The sequence below is a fragment of the Anticarsia gemmatalis genome, chromosome 2 (genome assembly GCF_050436995.1).
Source record: "Anticarsia gemmatalis isolate Benzon Research Colony breed Stoneville strain chromosome 2, ilAntGemm2 primary, whole genome shotgun sequence".
Lineage (NCBI taxonomy): Eukaryota > Metazoa > Arthropoda > Insecta > Lepidoptera > Erebidae > Anticarsia > Anticarsia gemmatalis.
In genome coordinates this window covers 11,065,235-11,088,961 of record NC_134746.1, presented here as the reverse complement: position 1 = coordinate 11,088,961, position 23,727 = coordinate 11,065,235, and the positions used below count along the sequence as shown (strand labels likewise).

Below are 23,727 nucleotides of genomic sequence, written 5' to 3'. Positions count from 1 at the left end.
GTGGTCCGTGATTGAGTCGAGAGTCAAAAGCTGTAAGGGTATGAGTATATTTTTTTAAGATTTGAATCGCTGATAGCGGTCCATTCGTGGCGCATCGTACCTGGTGTAGCGGCGCGGCGGAGGCGAGGCGCAGCTCACGCTGGTGCGCCGTGTGCTGCGCCAGCACGTGCAGCGGCGCGGGCGCGGCGGGCGCGGCGCCGCCGCAGCTCAGCGCCTCGAGGCGCGCGTCCGCCAGCAGCGCGCCCAGCCACGCCAGGCAGCGCCCGCCCAGCGCCACCCACACCACGCCCAGGCCCTGCTGCCTGCGCAGCGAACACAACATCACGTTTGTGTACACAATAAACATAACCCAATAATTATAAAAGCTATCAAATTACTCATTCGTATCAATAATCTAATAGCCGGATTCACAGGAACGATCGTGAATCCGCGATCCAGAAAACTGATAAAAATGGATCGTGCGTTTCCACCAATGTGGTGAGGTTGTTGGATAGTTCGGTGTAGATACCGTTTGATCAGACACATCAATTCGATGTCGCAAAAACTATTCATAACTAACTTTTGGTATTGTCAATCGGCGAAATAAGTTATTTAATATAAAAAAACGATCAATCAAACATTAGTCTTATATGTAAAAACCGAGCGAACATCAAAATACTTACATTTTAGTTAGGTTGTAGGGCCTAGAAGGTGTCTTAGCCGGGCTCTTGCCGGGCGCAGTGGTGGGGCACGGAGCGCCAGCCAGTGCGTGATGCAGACCGCACAGCAGTACCCAACCGCCAATCATTAGGTGGTTTTGGTATACCTAAAACAACACCCACAACATAAATAATAAATGTTTTCTGCAGAAACAGTCTTACATAATTCTATAAAAATACTAGTAAATATATAATAGTGCACAGTGTATTTATAAATTGACTTACATATCCACCAGCGCGTGTCGACTGTTTGAACGTCTCCCCAACAGTGTTGTACAAACTAAGTGCACTCTCAACGAGAGTGGCTGTCTGCTGCTCGTACTCTTCGTCTTTTGGGTGTAAAGATGCCTGTAGATATAAAACAACTTTATTATAACATTCTTATTAGATTCTACGAAACCCTCACATATGGCAGGTAAATCAACATTTTAAGTTCGTTACTTCGAGAAATGTGTAAGAAATTAAAATTACTTGTTATAATTTGTACTTTTGCCCCGTGTGGGAATCGAGCCCACGACCTCCCGAGGCAATGCTATCGGCGTGGTGACCTAAACCACTGCGCCACAGAGGCAGTCAAAGTAGGACATACATGTACATAAGTTACTAAAATTCGTATTAAAAGCAAAATTAAACGTAGTGTAAGTATGCGTGTCAAGGGTGCATTACCTGTGCAGTGGCGCAGAGCAGGCCAGCGATGCTGACGTCACTGAGCGTTACTATGCGTTCCGGCGTGAACGGCTCCAGGCACGGCAGAGATAGAGCCAAGCGGCACACGTGCACCTCATTCACGAGGAAATGAAGACTAAAACAATACACACATATTTCAATGTTCATAGTAATTTATTAGTTAAATATATTCCCTTTATGTAATATTTTTTTTACGATATCGGGCTCTAAGCGCCAGTTCCAACTTGTCGGGTGTCGGATCCGAATATTAAACGGAGGTTCTAGTAGCAGAACATTTTATATGAAGCTATTCACATTTATCGTAAACCATAATGTTCGGATTAACCGTAACCGATTAATTCTGATCCGACACCTGTCAAGTAGGAACCAGGCGTAACACAAATCCAATAAGAAACTGCTGTGACCGAAAGACTAGGCTCGAAGATTAAATACATCTGAATTCAAAATTTTATGAGAGTAAGACAGATATTACAAGTTTGAAGTGCTTAATTGACATTTAATATTTAGTTTAATTAGAATCAGATCACCAAACTATGTTAAGGTTATATAACTCACAGTGAGGCATCAGAGTTGAATTGCGGCGCTTGAGCTTGCTCCTTGGCCGTCTGCCACCGGTTGAGATACCGTTGTAGACACGGCAGCGAGGAGCAAACCTTCAGCACTACGGAGCCGGCTCGTAACTCCATCAGCAACGATGAGCAGGTTGATGCCACCCACTTCTGTTAGAGAAAAATAATATTTACAACTTATTACACATACACAATACGATTTAATAATAGAAACTGCAGCAATACATAGGCTATTTGTACAACAATTCTTTTCAAAAAGGTAATGATAGATTGTTCCAAAAAAATAATAAAAAGACAGCATATTCTTATTTCATAATTTGATCGTAAATATGAACTAGTTTACCTTCATATCAATAGAGGCCTGTTGAGAAGCGTTCCCATCTTTAGCGCTCTCCAAACTGTCCTTACTTCCGGGCGACAACACCGCGGTCGCGGGCTGTGCTTGAGACATCGACATCGACGTCACTGGGTTCCTCAGCGGCGCAGTCAGCTGTTCCAACAGCGCGTCAGAGCGCCGCTGAGCGTTCGACGGCGGCTGCTTCTCGGTAGATGTCGTTTGAGAAGACAGTGACGTAATCGAGCTCGGGATAACGGATGATTTTGTCGTTTGTGTTTCTGAGAGTAAACACAACAGTCTAATTAGAAATCAGATACAAAATAACATCAAATCGGGTTTCATAACATGTAGCAAAAATGTAAGTATAAAATACATACCTGGCACGTTGACATGTGCGGGTAGTTTTGCATTTTTCAGCAAAGATGTCAATATAACTAGGTCGGATTGAGGGTATCCCCCTCCGTCGATTCCACATAGTCCCACAATCGGTAACAGCAACTGTAGAAAAAAAACAAGTGAAAAGTTTTACAAAAAATATATTTTATGCTATTGTCAAAATCCTTATGACCTATTTGTCCCTGTGAGAATGGGGAAGAAATAATAGAGATAGCACGAAAATATTTTTTAGATTAGTTATTCAGTTTAATTTAATGTAGGACAGCCATTGTTTATTTAGATAACACATCACTTAAACACAATAGGCCTTCTGATAAAACAATGTATTCATAATCACTATTGTTTATTTACACTAGTGTAAGCAAAAGTAGTGGCATTTCAAATAAAAATGTATTAAAATTCTGTTGTATATTTAAGTTTAATACTAAACTCAATCAAATTTGAATATATTATGGGGTTACATAATATTGTGAAAGTCAATCCGCCTCTATCATGCAAAGGACCAATAACTAGAAATCAACTGCAGACTTTTATAACATATTACATATTTATAACAAATTGATTTCTAAGTATAAATATAATCCTAATATTGCATGTGAGATTACAGCATATAAGGTCTCTTAACAGAACAATGATCAATGTGGAAAAATAACTTTGGGAAACTAGTTTCATATAATACATCTAAGTACCTAGTTAATTGTAGCTATTGTAGTATTATATTAATATAGTTGGGCCATTACAAACATGCGAATTATGAGACATAAATAAAAGAATGACAGGAATAGGACAGTGTGTAAGTGCGAGCTGGGGACCCATTTGTATGGCATGACATAGTTCGCATGTTTGAAATGGTCCAACTATAGAAACACTTTACACTAGTTCACCATTCACTTGAAAATTTGAATTAGCAGACAAATTATCTGACACTTAAATATACTGAGATATTATAGTAGTAAATAATACAGACCTGCTTAACAGACACATTAGGTGCTGCAGTTGTAGCATTATCATCACAGCTCAATCCTGCTTCGGAGAGCTTCTTTAGTATTTGTCTGAGTATTACTCTGAATGCATCTCTTGCTGTACTTAGCTGGTCATTTGGTACTGAAATACAGAATATAGTATTACATACAAGTAAAAGATAAGTAAATGATAAAGGATTATGGATACTTAGGACATCTAGAAAGTTCTAGTTTAGCTTTAGTCATGCTATGACTCATTGATGACTGATTAATTTATTGAAACTTATTATTTGTATGTTTAGCATATTATTGTTAAAAGAATAATTCTTGCTTGATAAGTTGTGTTACAGGCTGAATAGGAAAATCAATATGCCTATTATAATATTATTGTATAAAGGCTATAATTCTATACTTTTGTTTATGGTTGCAAAATGTTGTGAAACTGCAGTATTTGAGTAACTCTTTGGGTAGTTATTCTTATCTTAACATTGTATATTATTATTTTCTATTTTGGGTAATTCCCCTATTGATATTCAAGTAGCTTCTTATTTTCAAAGGAGAAAAACTTAGAAAATACCAGGTTTTAAGCTTGTTTTCAATCATATGAAATGGCAAACTCTGACTCATAACATAAAAATAAATTGCAGTTAAAAGGTTTGCTAATATTTATTTTCAAGAGTATATGTTTATGAATATCTTATATACATTGGATTATACTTACAGTTATTAGCATTCATGCTAATAAAATGTGCAGAGAGACATGCAAAGCATGTGTAGAATAAATCGTAGATATCTTCATGGTTCTGGAACTCGCTTTCGCTACGAGAAAGAAAACCCATATATTCATTGTACATAAATTGTACTAAACATAAGGACATTATTTCAATGAGATTTATCAACAAATAAAACTCGAGCCGGAATAAGTACTGCAAGTAGTCAATGTAGCAGTAATTTATGCATATCTTTAAAACAAAGAAAAGGTCAGTGATAAAATATCTAATAAACTTTCTCTAAGTAGGGTAAGATACGAAAAAATAATATTGGCTGTTCCAAATAAAGTCAAACATTATCGTAGCTTTATAAGTCGATATAGCAAGCCACAAAGATTATAATAAATCTCTATATTGAATTTTATTGGAAATTAAGGTCTCCCCGCAGGCTCATGCTAAGTTTATAAATAAATAAATAAGTAACAAATGCAAGTTGACTAATCAGGTGAGCTATCAAAATAACTTTTGTTATAAACGTAAGTATAGTGATATGGACACAAACCTCTTGATGATAGCTTGTATGATCTCCACAGCATCATTTTTGTCAAAAAATGGGCCGTAGAGTGCTGTTAAAATTGGTTTTACGGTTGTAGACCATTCAATATTTCCTCCTGATGCGGCCATTTTCGGGAAGAAAATGACGATTCGAATCGATTTTGACTATGACAATGAGATTGTCAATGTCAGCTGTCAGAAGCTACCATAGACTTCATCTATGGAAAACGTTCCAACTTCTAGATAAAATATTAATTAGGTACCTACTTGTGGCAGTTAAGTGGAATTACACATTTTAGAAATTATCACCCACTTCTGCACTTATTTAACGCTATATTCAAGGGGCGACAGTTTAATATTTATACTGAAATCATATTTTTAAATCCCATTATGAGACTGGAACGCAGTTCTAAGGCTACCAGTATATTCTTTTTCCTTATAAATGGGGTAAAATCTGCCTGACCATTACATTTTACAATGTTTAGTTTCGTTTAGGATAGTGAAAGTCAATTTTGCAATAATTTATAAACTATTTCAAGTATTTGAAATCATATAGCGTCATAGTATTTGATCCTACCATTACGAGTTGAAGAGTCTTTAATGATTAGTACCTCACGCAATGTGTGTTGTGCTATTAAATAAAAGGTTTAATTTTCAATTGAAAACTTCTTCAGGCAAACTCCTTAAACTAATAAATAACTAATAACTGGACTGGTGAAATTTGGTATTATGCTGGTAACTTTTTGATGTCAGTCTAGGACTCTAGGTGTCAATGGTTGTCATCGGCTCTTTTCGTTGTCAAACAATTTGTATCGAAAATATTCGATTTGATTAGTGTTTACTAATTTCATCAACTTTGTTTGTTAACATAATCAAGCTTTAGAAATGTCCGTAGAACAGGCTAAAAAACGTAAATTCTCTGAAGGGAACGGCGTTGAACATTCGGGTATATCTATAACCTACAACTTGTCTAATATTTTGTGTTTGACTATTGCTACAAGAATATAATCATTTTTACAGAACCTGTGACGAAGACGATACACATCCAGTGTCCGTATTTAGACACTATCAATCGGCATGTCCTAGATTTTGATTTCGAAAAGTTGTGTTCGGTTTCTCTGACAAGAATCAATGTTTACGCTTGTCTTGTTTGTGGGAAATACTTTCAGGTGAGCTGTCTGTTTGTTACTTTATTAATGTAGTTAGATTATAAAAGAATCAGTTTTAATATAGAAAATCCTGATAGCTTACTGTCGGAGATATTTCAATATTAAAACAATCAAATAAGATGCCCAAGTTGGAGCCTTTCGCGTTTGTCTCCCTCCACGAGCTGCTAGAGCGTGATATGTATTTGTTTTTTGTTATTTCCCATGTATTGCAAATGTTACATAATTAAAACAATTAAAATAATCATCAACTTGCATACAAAATAAACTGAATAATTTTATTCTTTGTCATCAGGGCAGAGGTACCAACACTCATGCATACACCCATTCAGTGGCTGATGGACACCATGTGTTCCTGAACCTTCATACATTGAAGTTCTACTGTTTGCCTGACAACTATGAGGTCATTGGTAAGTTCTAGGCAGATACAGCCTTGGCAGACAGACAAGAAAAAAGTTCCTATAAAAATCATGTTAATTTCTTTTGAGTTATAGAACCCTCAAATTCATCTTAAAAACAAAGAAGTTTTAACAAGCTAATGTTCTCTAAAAGTAGGTTTATCAATTGTAACGACACTGCTTTCTTTAATGTTTTCTAATGGCAGACATAATAGTAAACAACAGCATTATGTTGTCAAAACAGTATTTAAAAATAAAACATTAAGTTTAAATGGTTCTCAAAACTAAACAAGTAAATATACAAAAGAATAAGACAAATCTCACAATGATGTCATATTATAATAATAATATTCAGGGACAAACCTATCAGAGACCTATTGCATGACTGTTCATGCAATAAGTCTCAGATAGGTTGCAGTGGCCATGCATGATCACCTTACAACCATGGTATGAGACTATAATTAATTTATAACAGTTGACTTAGTAATATTGTGAAATCTGCTTCAAATAGGGGTATTTGGAAAAAGAAAAAAGGGGTTCCTTAACTTGATTAATTTTTACAGACTCATCTTTGAATGACATCAAGTATGTCTTGAACCCGATCTTCACTCCAGAACAAATCAAGCAGTTGGACTACAACACTAAGATGTCCAGAGCTATTGATGGTACTATGTACATGCCTGGGATTGTAGGCCTCAATAACATCAAGGCTAATGATTACTGCAATGTTATACTGCAGGTGAGTTGATTCAATGCTGTGGAACTTGTTTGTATGTTTGTAAAAGTCCCCTTGCACAACAGTAAATAAAAGTGCAGGACTTCATTTCAAATCTGTATGTCAGTATAGTTATGCTTTTAAAGGTATTTTGCCTGACTGTTTATTCCAATAAGAGTAAGGTCACCTAATTCGACTATTCTGCATAGCTTGTAAAAGTATAAGTTCAGAAGAATTATTATGTTTTGCAACTTTTTGTTCAAAGAAACAAACAGAATACCTCTATTTCTTTCTTTCAACAAAACAATTGCTTTGAATGCTTATCAAATAGTGCACCACTGTACACATTTCAGATAGTTTTATATTTATATTTCAGTGTCTAACTCAAGTACGGCCCCTTCGTAACTACTTCTTGCGTGAAGAGAACTACGCCAATGTAAAACGACCGCCTGGTGATTCTTCGTTCCTCTTAGTTCAAAGATTCGGCGAGCTGTTAAGAAAGTTATGGAACCCTCGCGCTTTTAAGGCTCATGTATCACCTCATGAAATGTTACAGGCTGTAGTATTGTGGTCTAAGAAAAGGTTTCAGTTTATTAAACAAAGTGAGTACTCTTTCCTTTCTGTTATTTGCATACCATCTACTCGCCTTGGTCATTTAACTGGCGAAAGATTTTTAATCATACTATTTTACGAACTTCTATTTATGTAGTATTTTTCATTATTTGTTGAAATGACATCTCGTTTTGTACTATGCAAGTCTCGTCTTTTTGTTTCAGGTGACCCTATTGATTTTCTTTCTTGGTTTCTAAATTCACTCCACATGGCGCTTAACGGTACAAAGAAACCAAACAGTTCTATCATCTATAAATCATTCCTTGGACACATGAGGATATACACCAGGTAAAGATTTTAGTTAGCAGGTAGCGAGTATACTAATTTTCAGAGTAGAAATAATACTACAATAATAACACCTATCATTTATTTCTTTATTTATCATCCATTTATATATATCATTACATTACAAAAACTAATGCGATGGTGAAGTTACAAATGTATTGTGTAGTAGTGTAATAGTGATCGTAAATGACGTCAGCATAGTGTAGTTATACACAGCGCTAGAGTTATTGTAACAAGATCACGTTTACACTGTGACATCTATTTGTTATTGTAATCGTTAGTAAAATTGTATCATCATCATTGCAGGAAACTGCCGCCGCCAGACGGCGACGACATCGCCAAGGTAGATCTGAGCAGTGAGGAGTATACTGAGATGATAACAGAGTCGCCTTTCTTGTACCTGACCTGTGACTTGCCACCCACACCACTGTTTACCGACGAGTTCAGAGAAAATATTATTCCTCAGGTATTTAAAGTCTTATTAGAAAATTATGTATCTTTTTTAGTCCAATAATCTATCGAGTCTCCGAAAAGTGTAACGTTTGTCGATGTTTTATCATCTGCATTCACCCACTACCGGCTACATTTTGCGAATTATAGGTCCATTAAACATTCTACGCGATTGATACGTTATCATTTACGCATACTACTGTCAATTTTTCGTTTTAGGGCTATCATGACTCATTGTAGAATTTTAAATATAAAAAAATATAACTAATAAAAACTAGGACATGTAAATGTTTACAGCACCTTTGATTATGTTCGTTGTTACAGGTCAATTTGTATCAATTACTTTCTAAGTTCAATGGTCAAACTTCGAAGGAGTATAAAACATACAAAGAAAACTTCCTCAAAAGGTTTGAGATTACGCAGCTGCCGCCTTATTTGATACTGTACATCAAGAGATTTACTAAAAACACTTTCTTCGTTGAGAAAAATCCTACTGTTGTCAATTTCCCTGTCAAGTAAGTTTTAGATTTTATTTTCATACAATTCTTTTGTGTTCTGGTCAACCATTTACTAAAGTGGTTCATTGCACAGAAATGTGGACTTCGGTGATATTCTGACGCCGGAGGTAAAGGCGAAACATAACGGAAAGACGACATACGAGCTGGTGGGCAACATCGTGCATGACGGCACGCCAGAGAAGGGCACATACAGGGCACACGTGCTGCATAAACCTACACAACAATGGTAAGCGCTAATCAAAACGTATTAACCGATTCGTTGCGACTTGCGTTTTCGTAAACTTCTAGCTGTGGCGACAAACAATGTATTCAAAACAAATAAATCTTTAGTTTGAAAGCACCTCATGAAATCTCAATTTGAGCGAGTTATATGATATTTAAAAAAGACGCCTCTCGTGTCATACGCCATATATAAAAGAATTGAATGGCACGCCTGTCGTGCCATCCGCAACGAATCGGTTAATAACCCGAAAAACATTTCGTCTGAGTGTTTTTCTAGTTTTATGGTTGACGATCAGTGACTCAAGTGATTTCTGTTTTCAGGTATGAGATGCAAGATCTTCACGTAACCAGTATTCTTCCACAAATGATCACACTCACAGAAGCATACATTCAGATTTATGAATTAAAACAGGATGAGGACTGAATTTTAATCAATAAAACTAATTATAAGTACACTTGTGTACATTTATTTATTGAATATACAAATTCCTGATATTTCAGTATTCCCATTTAACAAACTGTGGCCCTGGAATGACCTTTACACTTAAAATCAATAATTACGAATGTTATTACATCATATTTTATAAATATGAGACAAAAATATATTAAAAATTCACATTTACTATTTGACACAGTTTGAGAAATGATACATTCATTTCATAGATAGAAGATAGTTCAGTTTTATCAATAGAATAGATATAGCTATAAAAAGGTATACTACTTGTCCTAATAGTTAATAAGGTCAGGGTCTTGGGAATGTTCTGGCTGCCATACATAGCTGGACAAAGCGATTCCCACATCAATAAGCCGCTTACTTTGGCTTTGAACACAGTGCAAAACTGAACTAAATTCTAGTGTGGTAATCTTGCTAGTGACTCTCTCCCTTCTTGCCAGCGACGCGTTTGAACTCGCCCATGTTTGTGGTGCAGATGGGAGATCCGTAAAATGCGAGGTGATCAATCTGTGTAACATCACCACCGGACTGGTTGTCTTTTATGAACAGTTGAATGTTCTGTACACTCTGGAACTTGACGAATTTCAGGGGCACTGGGTTGCCTTCCAGATCACTTGGTGTTAATCTGAAACAAAAATTAATATACAGTTAGAAAAAAATACAATGGCAAGTGGAAAGTAAATGTAACAAGTCATTTAGGACAACACAGCTTTAATTGAGACAAATTACTTTTCCCTGTAATTCATATGATATTATGCACACATTGTGCATAAAACATAAAAGGTAAACAAGATAGGTAAATTTTTGCAAGTCATTTGATAAATATAGTAAGGTAACACAATATTTTCTACCTATGACGAATTTAGGTGTTAGGCAAGTAACTTACTCGAGATCCTGTTTGGATGAGTTTCCAGAAGCCTGGTCAAAGTCAAGTGTTCTTGGCTGGTTGATAAAGATTTTGACTGACTTGGGTCCCTTGTCGGCAGGTCCTTTGATTTTTAAGGAGTGTAATTTGACCACCTAAAATTTGCAAAAACATTTTTATTATCATTTGAATTTAATTTACATGTTGAATTGAGGAAAAACTCAAATGAGCAAAACAGTAATTATGTTTTGGCACAATGACCTGGTTTAAATTAAGTAAACAATAGTTCAAAAATGGCAGCAGTAGTGAGAATTTTTAACTTTAAATACTTTAATTGAATCCTATACCTGGTTGAATGTAATGTTTATGATGAGTTGCTCATCACAGTCACTGGCAAGGTAGCCTCCTCCGCTGGACAGGCAGTTAATAAATGGATGGTTGTCAGCTTCATTCAGACACTCACACTCGTTCTTGGTTATGAATGTCGCCAAATCCATCTGTAAACAACCAACGACCTTAAGGACTTTGCTAATATAGTTACATTGAGGATCAGTCTTATACAGATCTGGCGAGTTAACTTTAAATACTGTAGACAATTTACTTTGAAGAGAATAACAATAGGAGAATGTGGATTGAAGGCCAGTGAAAGATGACAACTCTTGATTTTAGAGTATTTTTATGTAACAGATCTTAGATACTAATAAGGTAAGATTTCTAGTTGCTCGCCACAGCTTTGGTCTTGCTTTGCTTAAATTAATCCAAGTGTATTTGGTTTATTAGCTGAGTTAAAACAAACTGAAAATACTTACATGTCCTGCAACGGCACTATCTTCATCTCCGGCTTCCTCTGTGCCATAATATTGTCTAACTTTGCTTTCTAGTACAGCCGGGTCTGCTCCCTGTAGCCGGTCAATCCTTGTCTGCAATACAATGGTCACTTTTTATATTTACTACAAAACAATAAAATATTGTGCAGTTTTAAATAGTTATGGTTACAAAGAAATTGTGGAAAAGAGGTCATTGGGCTAGGTGATTGTGTAGAATTCAGTCTGTATTCTATAAGATTTACAATTTAAAGTTAAAGGCCACGTACCCGGTTCCTGTAGAAAATGAACGTCGGCATCGCACTGATGCCCTGGGCACTTGCGGTCTCTGCGCATCTGTCCACGTCCACCTTCAAGAAAACAGCCCTCGGGAACTTAGCCGGCAACTGCTCGAAAATCGGCGCGATCCGCTGGCAAGGGGGACACCTACACACCATAGTTAATTATTTACTCTCACACGATGACTTGAATATTTCAACACAATCAGGTTAAACTTACCAAGTTGCTGTAAAGTCAACTACAACGAGTTTTGTGCCAGCGTTCGCCATTTCCGACTGGAAATGGGTCTCGCTTTCGATTACGGTAGCTAAACCCATGGTTTCCTTTGAATTATCACAATTACAACAAGAAAGTGGAAACCAATATGAATGACAACAGTTCAGAATGATACTTCAAAATGGTTGATTTGATTGATTGGCAAAGTGTTGCCATTAATTGCCATACATTTTTAATGGTCGCGTTCATAAAATATTGTTCTTTGTGTTGTTGTTGACTCTAGCTCTAGAGCCCTTCGGGTTATTAATGTAGAGTCACATAAGGAAAAAAGAATGACACACATACTTTATACCTTTAAGATTAATTTAATCATCAAGATCTGAATCGGCTTACCTGAAATTCATTGAAAAAGATGGTTTAATTTATAGGTATCTATATTTTAGTTAAAAATTTAGATACATGATAAAACAAATTTCATTAAAATTCGTTACCACTATTAATGTACCTACCAATAAAGACTATGATTCCCGTGCGTAATTAAAAATAAAGAGACACGCAAAGTAAATAGGTAAAACTTAATCATTGAAGACTGACTTAACAAACAATAAATTTGAATAGGTATATCTACCCACCTTAGTGTATAAAAACTATTTTGCACCAAAATAATAATATATAAGTAAATAAAAGTCTCAATATATTTATGAGGATAGCATAGCATCGGTTAATTGGATCTACAAATGTACTTAAAACTTCATCTTTGTTATAAAACAGAATATAATTCATTCAATGTTTTCCACGTAATCGTTATTTATAGGTGGGTTGGAGTGAATCACTGAGAACTTGAAAGGTGGCCACTCGCCGCCGCAGGGTTTACTTAGGGCTTATCCCCGCAATAATTTACTCGAGAGCCGTACAAATCGCAGCAATATATTTTAATATAGTCGTGATGAGTTTCATTATTTTGATCTGTTACTTTCTATTTTAAATTCTCAGAATATCATTATTTATATTGTAGAGCGCCTGAAGGTTGTATTGTTGGTTATAGTAGCTGCTTTATGTATAATTATTAATTACGAGTTCTTAAATAACATTTTATGAATGTACTTACATATTTAAGTCTTTTTTTGTTCTAATTAGGTACTTAGGTAACCTTTACGAGCTGAAAAATATTAAAAGTAGTGGGAATTTAAAGAAACAAATTAAAAATGTATGTGGGATTCGATTGTTTTATTGTTCATGATATCTAATAAATATTTAAGTTCCTTAGAGTAGACGAGGCGTATCAGTTCTCATTTGAAAACGCACTGTTGAAAATGAACATTTTAAAATGCCAGGCGGGCATTTCTCAGAAATGAAGTGTTTTTGCATAATTTATCTGGCAAAATTTTAGATTCTTATTTTGGCGAAGATATCGCAGTAATATCATAGCGTTTTCAAAATGATACTCGATAATAGCGGAGGCCCTCCTGTAGTCGCATTAGTTAATGAAATACAATGTTTTAAAATTTTTGATTACCAGCGGAATGAGATGTAACCAGGTCGATGAGAAATAAGGCACAGGTAAATTAGAAAAATGTGAAATAAAAAACGCAAGCAGCCGTTTTTTTGGCTTATAATAAATAAATCACAGTCACAATTAGGAACACTTCCAGGTAAACTCTTAAGAACCTTAGTAAATCGGAAAAAAGTGTTGAGAAATGTAAAAATAGTTCACATCTTCAAAACTGTTATAAAGCTCGTATAAATATAATCAAGATAGACTGGAATAAGACAAGTACATGATCAGGATCATATAATTTACTTATTTATAATATTTTATAAGAGATTTGGAAGGATTTTGAACTTGTATTATCTATGCCATAATAATTATCAGTGGTCGATATAACAAAATCAGTTCGATTCTACTTTCATTTTTTTTTATATTATGTTTGTGTACAGGGGTTTTAACTATTATCTTTCTTTCAGTACTATTTACTTTTCTTTGACACAAACAATTACTATTTTAATTACTTTCAGGTTTTTTCTACACTTGTCGTAATGTTTTTTCAGATTGGATTTAATTTATGAATTACTCGACTCCTATTAGTCGTAGCGTGATGATATATAGACCTTAGCATTCCTCAATAAATAGGCTATCCAACAGTAAAAGAAATCATCAATTCGTACCAGTAGTTCCTGAGATTAGCGTGTTCAAACAAAGAAAAAAACAGACAAAATTTCGACTTTTATAATATTAGTATAGATTTTATTGTTTTTGTAAATCTTATGGGTATTTTCTTATTGGACAATTTTACAAAATTGATGAAGACAACGAAGTAACCAGCAGTATCTATCATTTATTTTCAGGATGAGTATAATATTTCAGAAAAATAGCGATTCTCTTTTGTTCTTTTTTCCTTAAATAATAAGACTTAAATTTCTTTCTACATCTTTTTTTTTACACTATCTGTTGTCTTGATGATATTTCTTCAATACTCAATAGTTTTTTCGCCTTTGTACCTGAGATATATGTCTATCCTTCTCTTCTTTATCTTTCAACAGCTGTATGTTACTTTTAACATATTCATACTGTTTTCTCTCTGCTCACCATTTTAACAAGTCTTTCTTCTGTAGTCTGTTTCTTTATTTTCCCCTATTCTTTGATCTAGAACTTAAATAAACAATAATTTAGTCATTAATAAGGGAAAATTTACTGAAAACATAATTTACCTGGGACATATCTCATTTATCTGGTGCAAATTCGCCAGAGAAACCCAGGTGAATTAGGGCCAGATTTATTAGTTTTTCTCATAAAAATCCATTTATCTTGTTATTTTAATACAGATATTGAATAAAAAAAAGAAAATAATGTTGTAAAACCCCAATGAAACAATCTGATGTGTTTTGTGAATAATATTCTGTCAATATTGGTAAAAAAAATACGACCATAAAAATTAGTTTACTTACCTTACAAAATCCAATTTCGAAGTCGATATCATGTATAATTTTGGCGAGGAGCAGCAAAGAAACGTGGTCATGGTATTAAAACACGGAGGAGACTAGCAGCGAGCGGGCCAGGAGCCTTCACCGGCTGTGCAAGCGACGGTTTTTGTAGGAAGTTAACGCAAAGATGGGCCAGATAAATTATGCTTATGCGTTCGGACATTCTTAAAACTTCCATAACTATTGTAGTTTATTATAAAACCAAAAATATAATACTGGAAATTATAGTTAAATAGTTAAAGTACCGATGTACATAAATAAATTCAGTATTTTTTTAAGAAATCAATATTTTTTTAAAGCATAATTAGATTAATTTCACGTTAGGACACGCCATATAAATTAGATTTCGACTGTATTCTATTTTTTATTATTTTTATAACAATATCAAATGATACATTAAACGTAGGCCTCGATAGATAATTAACGTTTACGTAGAAATAAAAATTATCGATAATAAAATCTATTCATTTATATACGTTCTCTGATGAAAAACCGCTAAAACTCACCCTTTTGAGAATTGCCCAGGCGCTTAAAAATACTGTTCGCACTACACCTTTTAATACACAACATCTTAATTGGGTGTATACAAGTTTGTAGGCTTAAAATCTCTGAAGTTTGTTCTACCAGAAAGATCTTAGTACTTACGACTGGAAACTATCACCTAACTACATAGTTACTAAGGTATTCGTTTGCATATTACGTTGGTTAGTCATCAACATGGGTTCGTACAAACTGTCGAAACTTTACTTACGAATTTAACGATGAGATATTCCATACTTAAACTTTAACGAAATTGTAGTAATATGTGACGCATGTTGGTATTGGTATAAGCAATAAAATATTTCGCATTCCTGTTTTCCATTAATAAATTCTAATGGCATGATCCTATGTATTGTTTATTATAAACAATAATTTCATGAATTACTACTTTACCTTCTGTCATAATTTTCTACGTTTGAAGTATTTAGGTGTACGGATGATTACCTGTTTGCCAATTAAGCAATGGTAGCAAAATCAGTTATTTAAGCATGGTAAGTTATGTTAGGAACTAGTAATCTTATTCTATTTTGGATCACTAAGTGCAAGAAAATAAAATGTACCTAATACTTACCTACTACATTTACAACTTTTCAGTATAAAAACGACTTTGGTGCAAATAGCACATTTGTTAATGACGCATTTTTTAAGATATGTTCTCTCTTAGACTTCATAAAACTATTTGTCAATGCTTACAACACTTTGGATTAAACGGTACCACACAGGTACCTAGCACCTTCGTTCAAAAAAATACAACAAGAAGTAATGAAGTAAATAACATAAAAACAGGCGAATTGAGAATCTCCTTCTTTTTGATCTGACTCTGACTCTAAACAGAAAACGAATCGATGATAAACAATCACATGAATTAAATTTCAGCTAAGAACTAAGTTGAATAAGTAAGAGCTAGTTTTGCTAGACAGATTTCTCTTAGTTACAAAACCCTTCAAACATTTTCGCAGGGGGGTTATAAAGAATTAGTTAGTATAAGTATATAAGTAGGTACCTATTTGCGTAATGGCGATTGCATTCAGTTATGATGAACGTAAATCGTTTGCATTTTTTTCATTTCACAATTATAATTTGTTGAAAATTTTGCCGTACAATTCCCACACGCGTCTTCCTGCAGTCATCTACGTTAGTATTTAGCCTAAACCCAACACATTTATCTATCTTTATAGTAAAATATTTTGTTTAAGTTGTGATGTCTCTACTTTAACAAAATTTTCAATGTGTACTTTCCATCAAATGAATATCCTAAAAGTTTAATCAATTTAACTCAAGCAATGACGACATTATTGAATTCAATGCACGAATGAGCAATCTTTTCAACTAAACACACATTTATTTAATAAATACGTATTATGTATCTATATTTGCCACAAAACAACATTTCATTATAAGCCCACGTGACGGATACCATCATTCAAAATGTATTTTAAACTTTATCATATTATTATGTAATACATCTATTGAAATTACAAATTAGTTCAAACAATGGAGAGATTTCCTTTTTGTTTTCCTTTAGATGCCTCTATGTAAATAAAGACAATAGCTTCGAAGGAAAGCCGGCCAGTTTTCATTTGAATTCAGACGTTGAAACGTCTTCGCGGAAAAGTTTCTAAGAAAATCTCACTGAATTCAAAAATGTATTTAAATATTAATAAAATGTTTCGACTGTGTATTAGAATTATGTTGTTATGTACTCTATCAGTATTTATTCCGGTGATATTTTGTGTAAAACCTAACGATATCCATACTTATAGAGAAATGGAGATAATTGACGATTTACCAGTAAAAATAGACATGGAGAAATATTTAAGTAAATTGGAAGATACTATTGCTTTCGTTAATAACAATAAAGTTTACGTGGATTTAAATTTATATTTCGGTCTATTTGTTGTTAAAGGTAAGAAGCTTAAAACGCATCTCTGAGAAGTGTTAATGTTTGTGATAAGATTACCAACGTAACATTAATGGTAATTTTTAAACGTAGAGCTAAAAATATTTATCAAAATTTATAATCATAGAGATTCGATCTCAGTGTAGAAGATTTTCCTGTCACAAACAATAAAAGTAGCTATTTGTGTTTTTTACATTTGTAGTTAATTTGAAAAGCTCTCTGAAAAGCAGAGGGAAGAACAGAGGGCTATTACCTGCATTTATACGAACTCGCTTGGAAAACTTGCTGAAGACCAACGATGCAGTAGTGGAATATTTTACGAAGATGACCAAAAAATTCATAGTGAAACTTGGTAGTGTAGAGCAACGATCCGTGGGACGTAAGTACTTTTTATAACTATTGATTATAGAATATTCTGGTTATGCATATAATATTTAAAATTACACCCTATGCGTGACGCTGGTTGTTGCTTACTTTTTGGTCAGAGAAAATGCTTTAACAAACAAAAAATCAGTATGTTAAAATTGATGATTGCTCTACTAAGTAATTATTCTTTTTGTAAAATTATTTCTTGCATTTTCCGGAAATATTAGCGTTTTTTTTATACGGGTACAAAAATAACATGGTCTTTTATTTTACAGTTTTGGATTTAATAAGTAACGAGGCGACGTGGATGAATAAACTTGCAAACTTTTCTTTAGACCTGTTCAAGAAAACAAAGTATTATTCTAGAAAAAAGTTAAAAGAAATATATTTTGATTGGGCTGATTACTTCGAGAAAGTTTTTGATGTCGATATTTTTTCACCAAGTCCTAATGAATCAGGTAAGTAACTACATAGTCAATAGATTTTTTTATTGTATTTTAAATTGGCTTTTATCTATTGTTTGAATTCATAAACGCGATTTGCTATACAAAGACACGAGAAATAAAGAGTCCTAATAAATTGTATAATTCTTTGTAGATACATGCTTAACGTCGCTGGCACAGAATCCTGTAAATCGTGAAGTAAATATGACACATTGTCATGTTCCCTACAAATGTGCCCACCTGGTCAACAACGGAACGCATTTTGGTTATGGAATAACACACAGGTAAGTAAGTTGTTATTGTAGGTACACAGTTTTCCCGTAGTTTTCAAATTTCATAATTATGTTAATGTCTTATTATTTTTTGGTCTAAGTACGTTATGAACAATTATTTATCTAAATGCTCCTTCCTTCCCCAATAAAATTGGCCACCGCATCTAGTTATAGGCTAGGAGAACATAAGCTTCTCATGTTTTACAAAAATATGTCTTGATGTGGGGTATGTTTTTGGTCTACGGATGGTATATTTGTAGAATATAGGAAATTAAAATCTAGTCTTATTTTCAGACTACTTTTCCTGCTATTGACTCGATTTTCGCGAAACTGCGCCATTTTCTCTGACGCCGACGATGCCATACTGATAAACCAACTGTGCGCGACGATTTACAACGAAGCGGAATACATTGCACACTTTGACTTTGAAATACCGGATTTAATTTTAGAACAGAGTAAGTATTTTTCTACTGAAAATTAACTCTCCTTAAATTTACTTCAGAACCATAACTTTAAACTTTCGCAAGGCCTTTTTATTATAAGATAATATAATGCGTGAACTAACTCGAATACGCATTTCACCTTAGTATGCCTGAAGTTTTGGCTTGTTATTATGTTATATCTTCAGAACACCAATAAATTATTTTATATTTTGTTTTCAGTCAGTCTTTGCACTCTCGTGGGCCACGCTCAGTTTCTACGGCGATCATGGATAGACGAGCTTTTAGATTTCCAAACTTCATATGGATGTTTCAATGTGACGAGGCCGCGTAAAAATTTCACTCTACCAAAATTCAAATCTGACGGAGTTTCATGGGAGTTTTTGTCGACGAATGAGGCAATCATGAACGGTGCATGTAACGGCCATATGACGGGAGTGGCGAGTGCAGCATTGGCGTCCGCTATAAGATTCATTATGGAAACATTTTACTAAAGAATATTGATTTATAGATAAACAAAGAATTGAAATCTTCAGCCAGGCAAGCATTTCACTTTTATATCCAGGATAATAGTGGATATGTTTTTTCTTTTAGATGAAATAGTAGAGTGTAGTGAAACTGGCAGTGTGTAAAGGGGTTAGTAGCGCGATTATCTAAAGCCGATACTGTCGAGTAAAGACATTAAAAATGTACTGCAAAAATAGTTCCTACGGCGCCCGCTAGCGGCGCTGATCCGATTTTCATAGAAAAATTCTCGTCGACGCGGTAGTGGTAGACAATCGCGCTGCTGGCAATTAATACTGTCCGTCAATTGTTTATGTCTTCGTAGTAAGGAGGAGTTCTTAGATTAATGTCTTCACTAGTCAATGCCATGTCATGTGGGTGTTCAGCATGAAGCGACCATGGGAATATGCGATACTAACATGATTGTATCATTATAATGTAGTTTTTAAGTCTTATATAGGTACTATATAAAAATAAATGTTATGACGCAATATATAATGTAATTTTAATCCGAGTACCTGAATATAATTTTATCAATTTCTAGTTATATTCAATAAAAAGTGTATTTACTGTACTTAACTCGATATGCAAAAGAATGAACGGTTTCTGCGTCTTTTTAGGCAATAGGCATCCATTGTCGTCTCAAAGATGTTTTCACAAAACAATAGTAAACAATTTGTTACAATCATTATGTTAATTAATCGTGATACTCTGTGATATCACCGAATTTGTTTGTCTTTGGCAACAATATGAGTTAAAATTTAATTGTATACAAACATACGTACGGACAGAAGTTTTCAATAAAGAATGATGCAATGATTACGACATACCTACTAGTACGTTACTTTCTTCTTATGATATCTACAAATACATATACAATACATAGCACGTGTAGTGTTAGCGGGAACATAGATAGTATAATACAGGTAGAATATATACAAATTTGTAAAATAAATTATTTTTACTATTTATTTATTTCAAAGCGTTCTAGTTCTATTACTATGAATTTACATCGACAACATTTCACGTCATTGTTATCATATAGTTTGACGATTTCAGGGGTTGTTACAAATAACGAACATTTCTGAAAACCGTTTTACCTCTGACAACGCAAAATCTTTAATCCATTACTTTTAGTTTGGAGAATTCCACATAAGATTTACTTAATGCGTTTTACTTTTAAGTACCTACCTACTATTTTCTGCATAATATATTTTGTAAAACGACTTGTCAACGATCTTTACAAATTTCCATTTACAGCCATGTTTTGATAGTGACTCGATAACAGCAAAACATTCGTGATTCTGTCTACATCCTCGCCGTGACTTAACCATCTAACATTCAATTAGACTACAAATTGGAGCTGTGATTACATTACACTTGGTATTGACACGAATAAGTCCCTTCCTCGTCGTTGAGGCCTCGTCTTGAAAGTGTCAAGTGTTGTCGGCCTTGCTACATATCGTAGAGTCAATGTCGACCGGATGTACTACCATGACTGTCGTCTCATTTCCGCTCAGGAAGCTAACTCGGAGCTTGTAAACTCTCTGTTTAATGAACTGTATTTTAAGTCATACATTTTGTACAGGTACAGGTATAGGTTGAATAATATATTTTTATAGCCAGTTGTCTGGGAATATCGATTAGAATTCTCTTATGCCAAAGTATAACTGCAGTCGTTTCATGGAAGTCTAACGCCTAATCTCTATACACCGTATAATAATGCCGACACCAAGATAGTTGGGAACGAGACTTTGGAAATGCTATATACCTACAACTACATCATCTATTAAGTGTACAAACGAAGGTTTAATTTAAAGGTAAAATTTAAGGTGTATCGCAACTAGAAATAATGTGTGTTTTGAACTTTCTGTATGTTCAGTTATATGTTTTATATCTAAAAAACAATATTTTAATTAATCATTACGTAAGTCATGTGTCAAAATAGAGGTTCAAAGAGACTGTCATTAAGACAAATGTTGATAATTAAAAAACTTTTAATAGTAAAGAATTAATTAACGTGGTACCTTCGTGATTGTTTAGCGGAAGTGTCATTGTAGCTGTCAAATTATCACTTCCGGTTATGAAGGGAACTGCCAATTGAATGGTGATACAACCTTTGTGAGAAGCACTCTATTGCATGCGGGCGTAGTCGAGGAAACTAATTAATTTTATAGATATGAAAGACAACGAAGGGAAAGTAATTTTTGAGTTAACTAAAAGATTTTATTTAGTACTAGATTTAGCCTGCTACTTCGTCTGTGCTAAAAGGTAAATTTATTCGGGGTAAATGTTGATGTAAATTCTATGTGTTAACCCAGGTTTTAAGCTATCAGTGTACCAAATTTCATTAAAGTCCGCCTGGGAGCTTTTCGGGAGAGAGTATCAAAGAATAAACATACATATGTACATATCTACATTTATGCATCTTCACAAACTTTCGCGTTTATAATGTTAGTAGGATAGTTAAGCGTTGGATGTGGTCAGTTCTTAAGCGAGTATCTTCTGTGTGACAATACTGACTAGGCTCATGATCACTTATCACGAAATATACTAAGTAGTTATTTATTGGTTTGACATAATATTTACCAGCCAAAGTAAAAGAACGTTCGAGGAAAAAATACCACAAAACAATTTACTGTAAAATCGGTGTGAAGTATTCCCTAAGCATGTATTTATATGCACAGATACACTCGGCTGGTTTTTGATCGAATTTCGATTACGTGTTGCTAATAATTCGGTGATCAGCAACATAATCACGACTCAACTCATTTGTATGTGTGAACAGTAGACATCGTTTAAGTTCACTCACTTTTTTTGAGAAAAAAACGTTTCTGTTTAAATAACTATTCTGTAATTTAGAATTACAATTAGACCTGTTTTAAATATAAAAAAAAGAACAACTTATTCTAATTTTATTGTCCATAAACGTGATCTATAAATACTTTATACAAGAAGACATCTAGTTGTTTCAGCATTGAATAAACTCAGCATAAAATGAATAGACCAGAATAACAACCGGTTTGCCCATTGTATGTCATAGTTTAGTGTCTAAGTTAGTTATTGAGTTTTGTTACAATAGAGCTCATACATTTTTGGCACACATCTGTGCTAAAATATAAAACTTAACAAATAATTATTGACTAAATTAGTAAGCCATTACGAGCCGTATAAAAAATGCTGAGTCAGAATGACACAAACGATTCGTCAAACTTTAGAATTTGAATTGCAATATAAAATTTAATAATTCATAGTAAGTTCCAGTCGAACCTGATTATGTGCGTAAAGTCGTGATCGAACGTGTTGAATTGTATCATAAATTAGCATTGTAGAATATCGCTACGGCCTAATTTGCTTGTCGAATTAAAATTCGGGGCGAGTTCCTGAGGGACCAACACACTCATTGTCAACGTATAACGGTACGCACGGTGTCATGCCAACGCATTCTAACACTCCACTTTACTGTAAATGACCCTAAGCTACCAATTTCGGTGAGTTTGAAAGGTTCCGAGTTTTTAATTAAGTTTGGTCACAATTTTTTGGCTGCAGGCTATTTACAACATTGGAGTATGTAATTGAAGGCTTTATTTTGATTTATAGGTCCATTTATAGGGCCTATAATTGAGGAACTCGCTTTATTGAGATTACAATTTGTTTTTCTTCGAAATAAATTATGTGGTTTATAGTATTGTAGTGCGATCAGTGCCAGTATTGCGTGCTACTGCCAACAGATGGCAGAACTATCGTGAAATAACACGTAACGTAACGAATGTTTAAAAGTTTTATGTGACTTTAAAATTGAATTCATATCGAAACCAAATCGAACTTAGAGCAAAATATACATTGAATTCCTCACAAAACAAGACATTCGTCTCTTTCTAAAAGGACATAGAGTTTATATTACCTTACTTACCACTTTAAAAATAGGAACATGATTATAAATTATTCCTTTACTAAGATACTTGATAGTATAGGGATGAAGTGCATACCTATTTAAATTAGATTCTCTTGATTGTCTACTATTTTTCTATTTGTATGGTTGGATTGATATTTTCTCCGAACTGTTCCCATATATCTTATACATTATCGCTGTAATATATTTCAACACAATGACATAAGGATTTTCTATTGCCTATTTCTAATATTGAAGTTAAACTGATATTTATGGAAATGATATTGTATATTTTAAATACGATTATCATAACTGTTTATGTAAATATTTATCCGGGATCAAAAGTTCGTGGGGTCGTAGGAAGTGTTATAGTAACAAACATACTTACGTGTCTATAATGATGTAGTGCTTATCTAAATAACATCATAATAAAATTTAAGTTAGATATAGTTGTGCAGTTCTGCTATTTA

General features: G+C 34.1%; 4 protein-coding genes across 4 annotated transcripts in view; 2 read left to right on the top strand and 2 right to left on the bottom strand.

Annotated features, from left to right (window-relative positions):
• The window catches only part of poe (E3 ubiquitin-protein ligase-like protein poe), a 45,328-nt gene extending 40,265 nt beyond the window's left edge, over positions 1–5,063 (bottom strand). The window contains exons 1-10 of the mRNA XM_076132338.1: positions 4,922–5,063; positions 4,371–4,468; positions 3,655–3,791; positions 2,669–2,789; positions 2,298–2,569; positions 1,941–2,104; positions 1,365–1,500; positions 924–1,046; positions 663–805; positions 101–302 (exon numbers count right to left, since the gene is read on the bottom strand). Of these exons, the coding sequence (XP_075988453.1) occupies positions 101–302; positions 663–805; positions 924–1,046; positions 1,365–1,500; positions 1,941–2,104; positions 2,298–2,569; positions 2,669–2,789; positions 3,655–3,791; positions 4,371–4,468; positions 4,922–5,043 (1,518 nt within the window). The 5' untranslated portion in view covers positions 5,044–5,063. The remainder of the gene's footprint in view (positions 1–100; positions 303–662; positions 806–923; positions 1,047–1,364; positions 1,501–1,940; positions 2,105–2,297; positions 2,570–2,668; positions 2,790–3,654; positions 3,792–4,370; positions 4,469–4,921) is intronic.
• Positions 5,064–5,677: 614 nt separating this feature from the next.
• Positions 5,678–9,733, top strand: Usp39 (ubiquitin specific protease 39). The gene is made up of 10 exons (XM_076132313.1): positions 5,678–5,860; positions 5,935–6,083; positions 6,376–6,490; positions 7,042–7,217; positions 7,570–7,795; positions 7,970–8,093; positions 8,397–8,556; positions 8,865–9,055; positions 9,132–9,284; positions 9,602–9,733. The coding sequence occupies exons 1-10, from the start codon at positions 5,800–5,802 to the stop codon at positions 9,702–9,704; spliced, it is 1,458 nt and encodes a 485-aa protein (XP_075988428.1). The 5' UTR covers positions 5,678–5,799; the 3' UTR covers positions 9,705–9,733.
• On the bottom strand, positions 9,732–12,110 carry Txl (Thioredoxin-like). The gene is made up of 6 exons (XM_076132327.1): positions 11,922–12,110; positions 11,693–11,849; positions 11,409–11,519; positions 10,947–11,096; positions 10,621–10,754; positions 9,732–10,359 (listed from the first exon to the last, which is right to left on the bottom strand). Exons 1-6 carry the CDS (start codon positions 12,017–12,019, stop codon positions 10,149–10,151), a joined length of 861 nt encoding a protein of 286 aa, XP_075988442.1. The 5' UTR covers positions 12,020–12,110; the 3' UTR covers positions 9,732–10,148.
• Positions 12,111–17,018: 4,908 nt separating this feature from the next.
• On the top strand, positions 17,019–19,838 carry LOC142978587 (uncharacterized). Its single transcript, XM_076123091.1, has 6 exons — positions 17,019–17,346; positions 17,543–17,719; positions 17,982–18,164; positions 18,304–18,433; positions 18,716–18,876; positions 19,084–19,838. The coding sequence occupies exons 1-6, from the start codon at positions 17,085–17,087 to the stop codon at positions 19,353–19,355; spliced, it is 1,185 nt and encodes a 394-aa protein (XP_075979206.1). The 5' UTR covers positions 17,019–17,084; the 3' UTR covers positions 19,356–19,838.
• Positions 19,839–23,727: the final 3,889 nt, after the last annotated feature.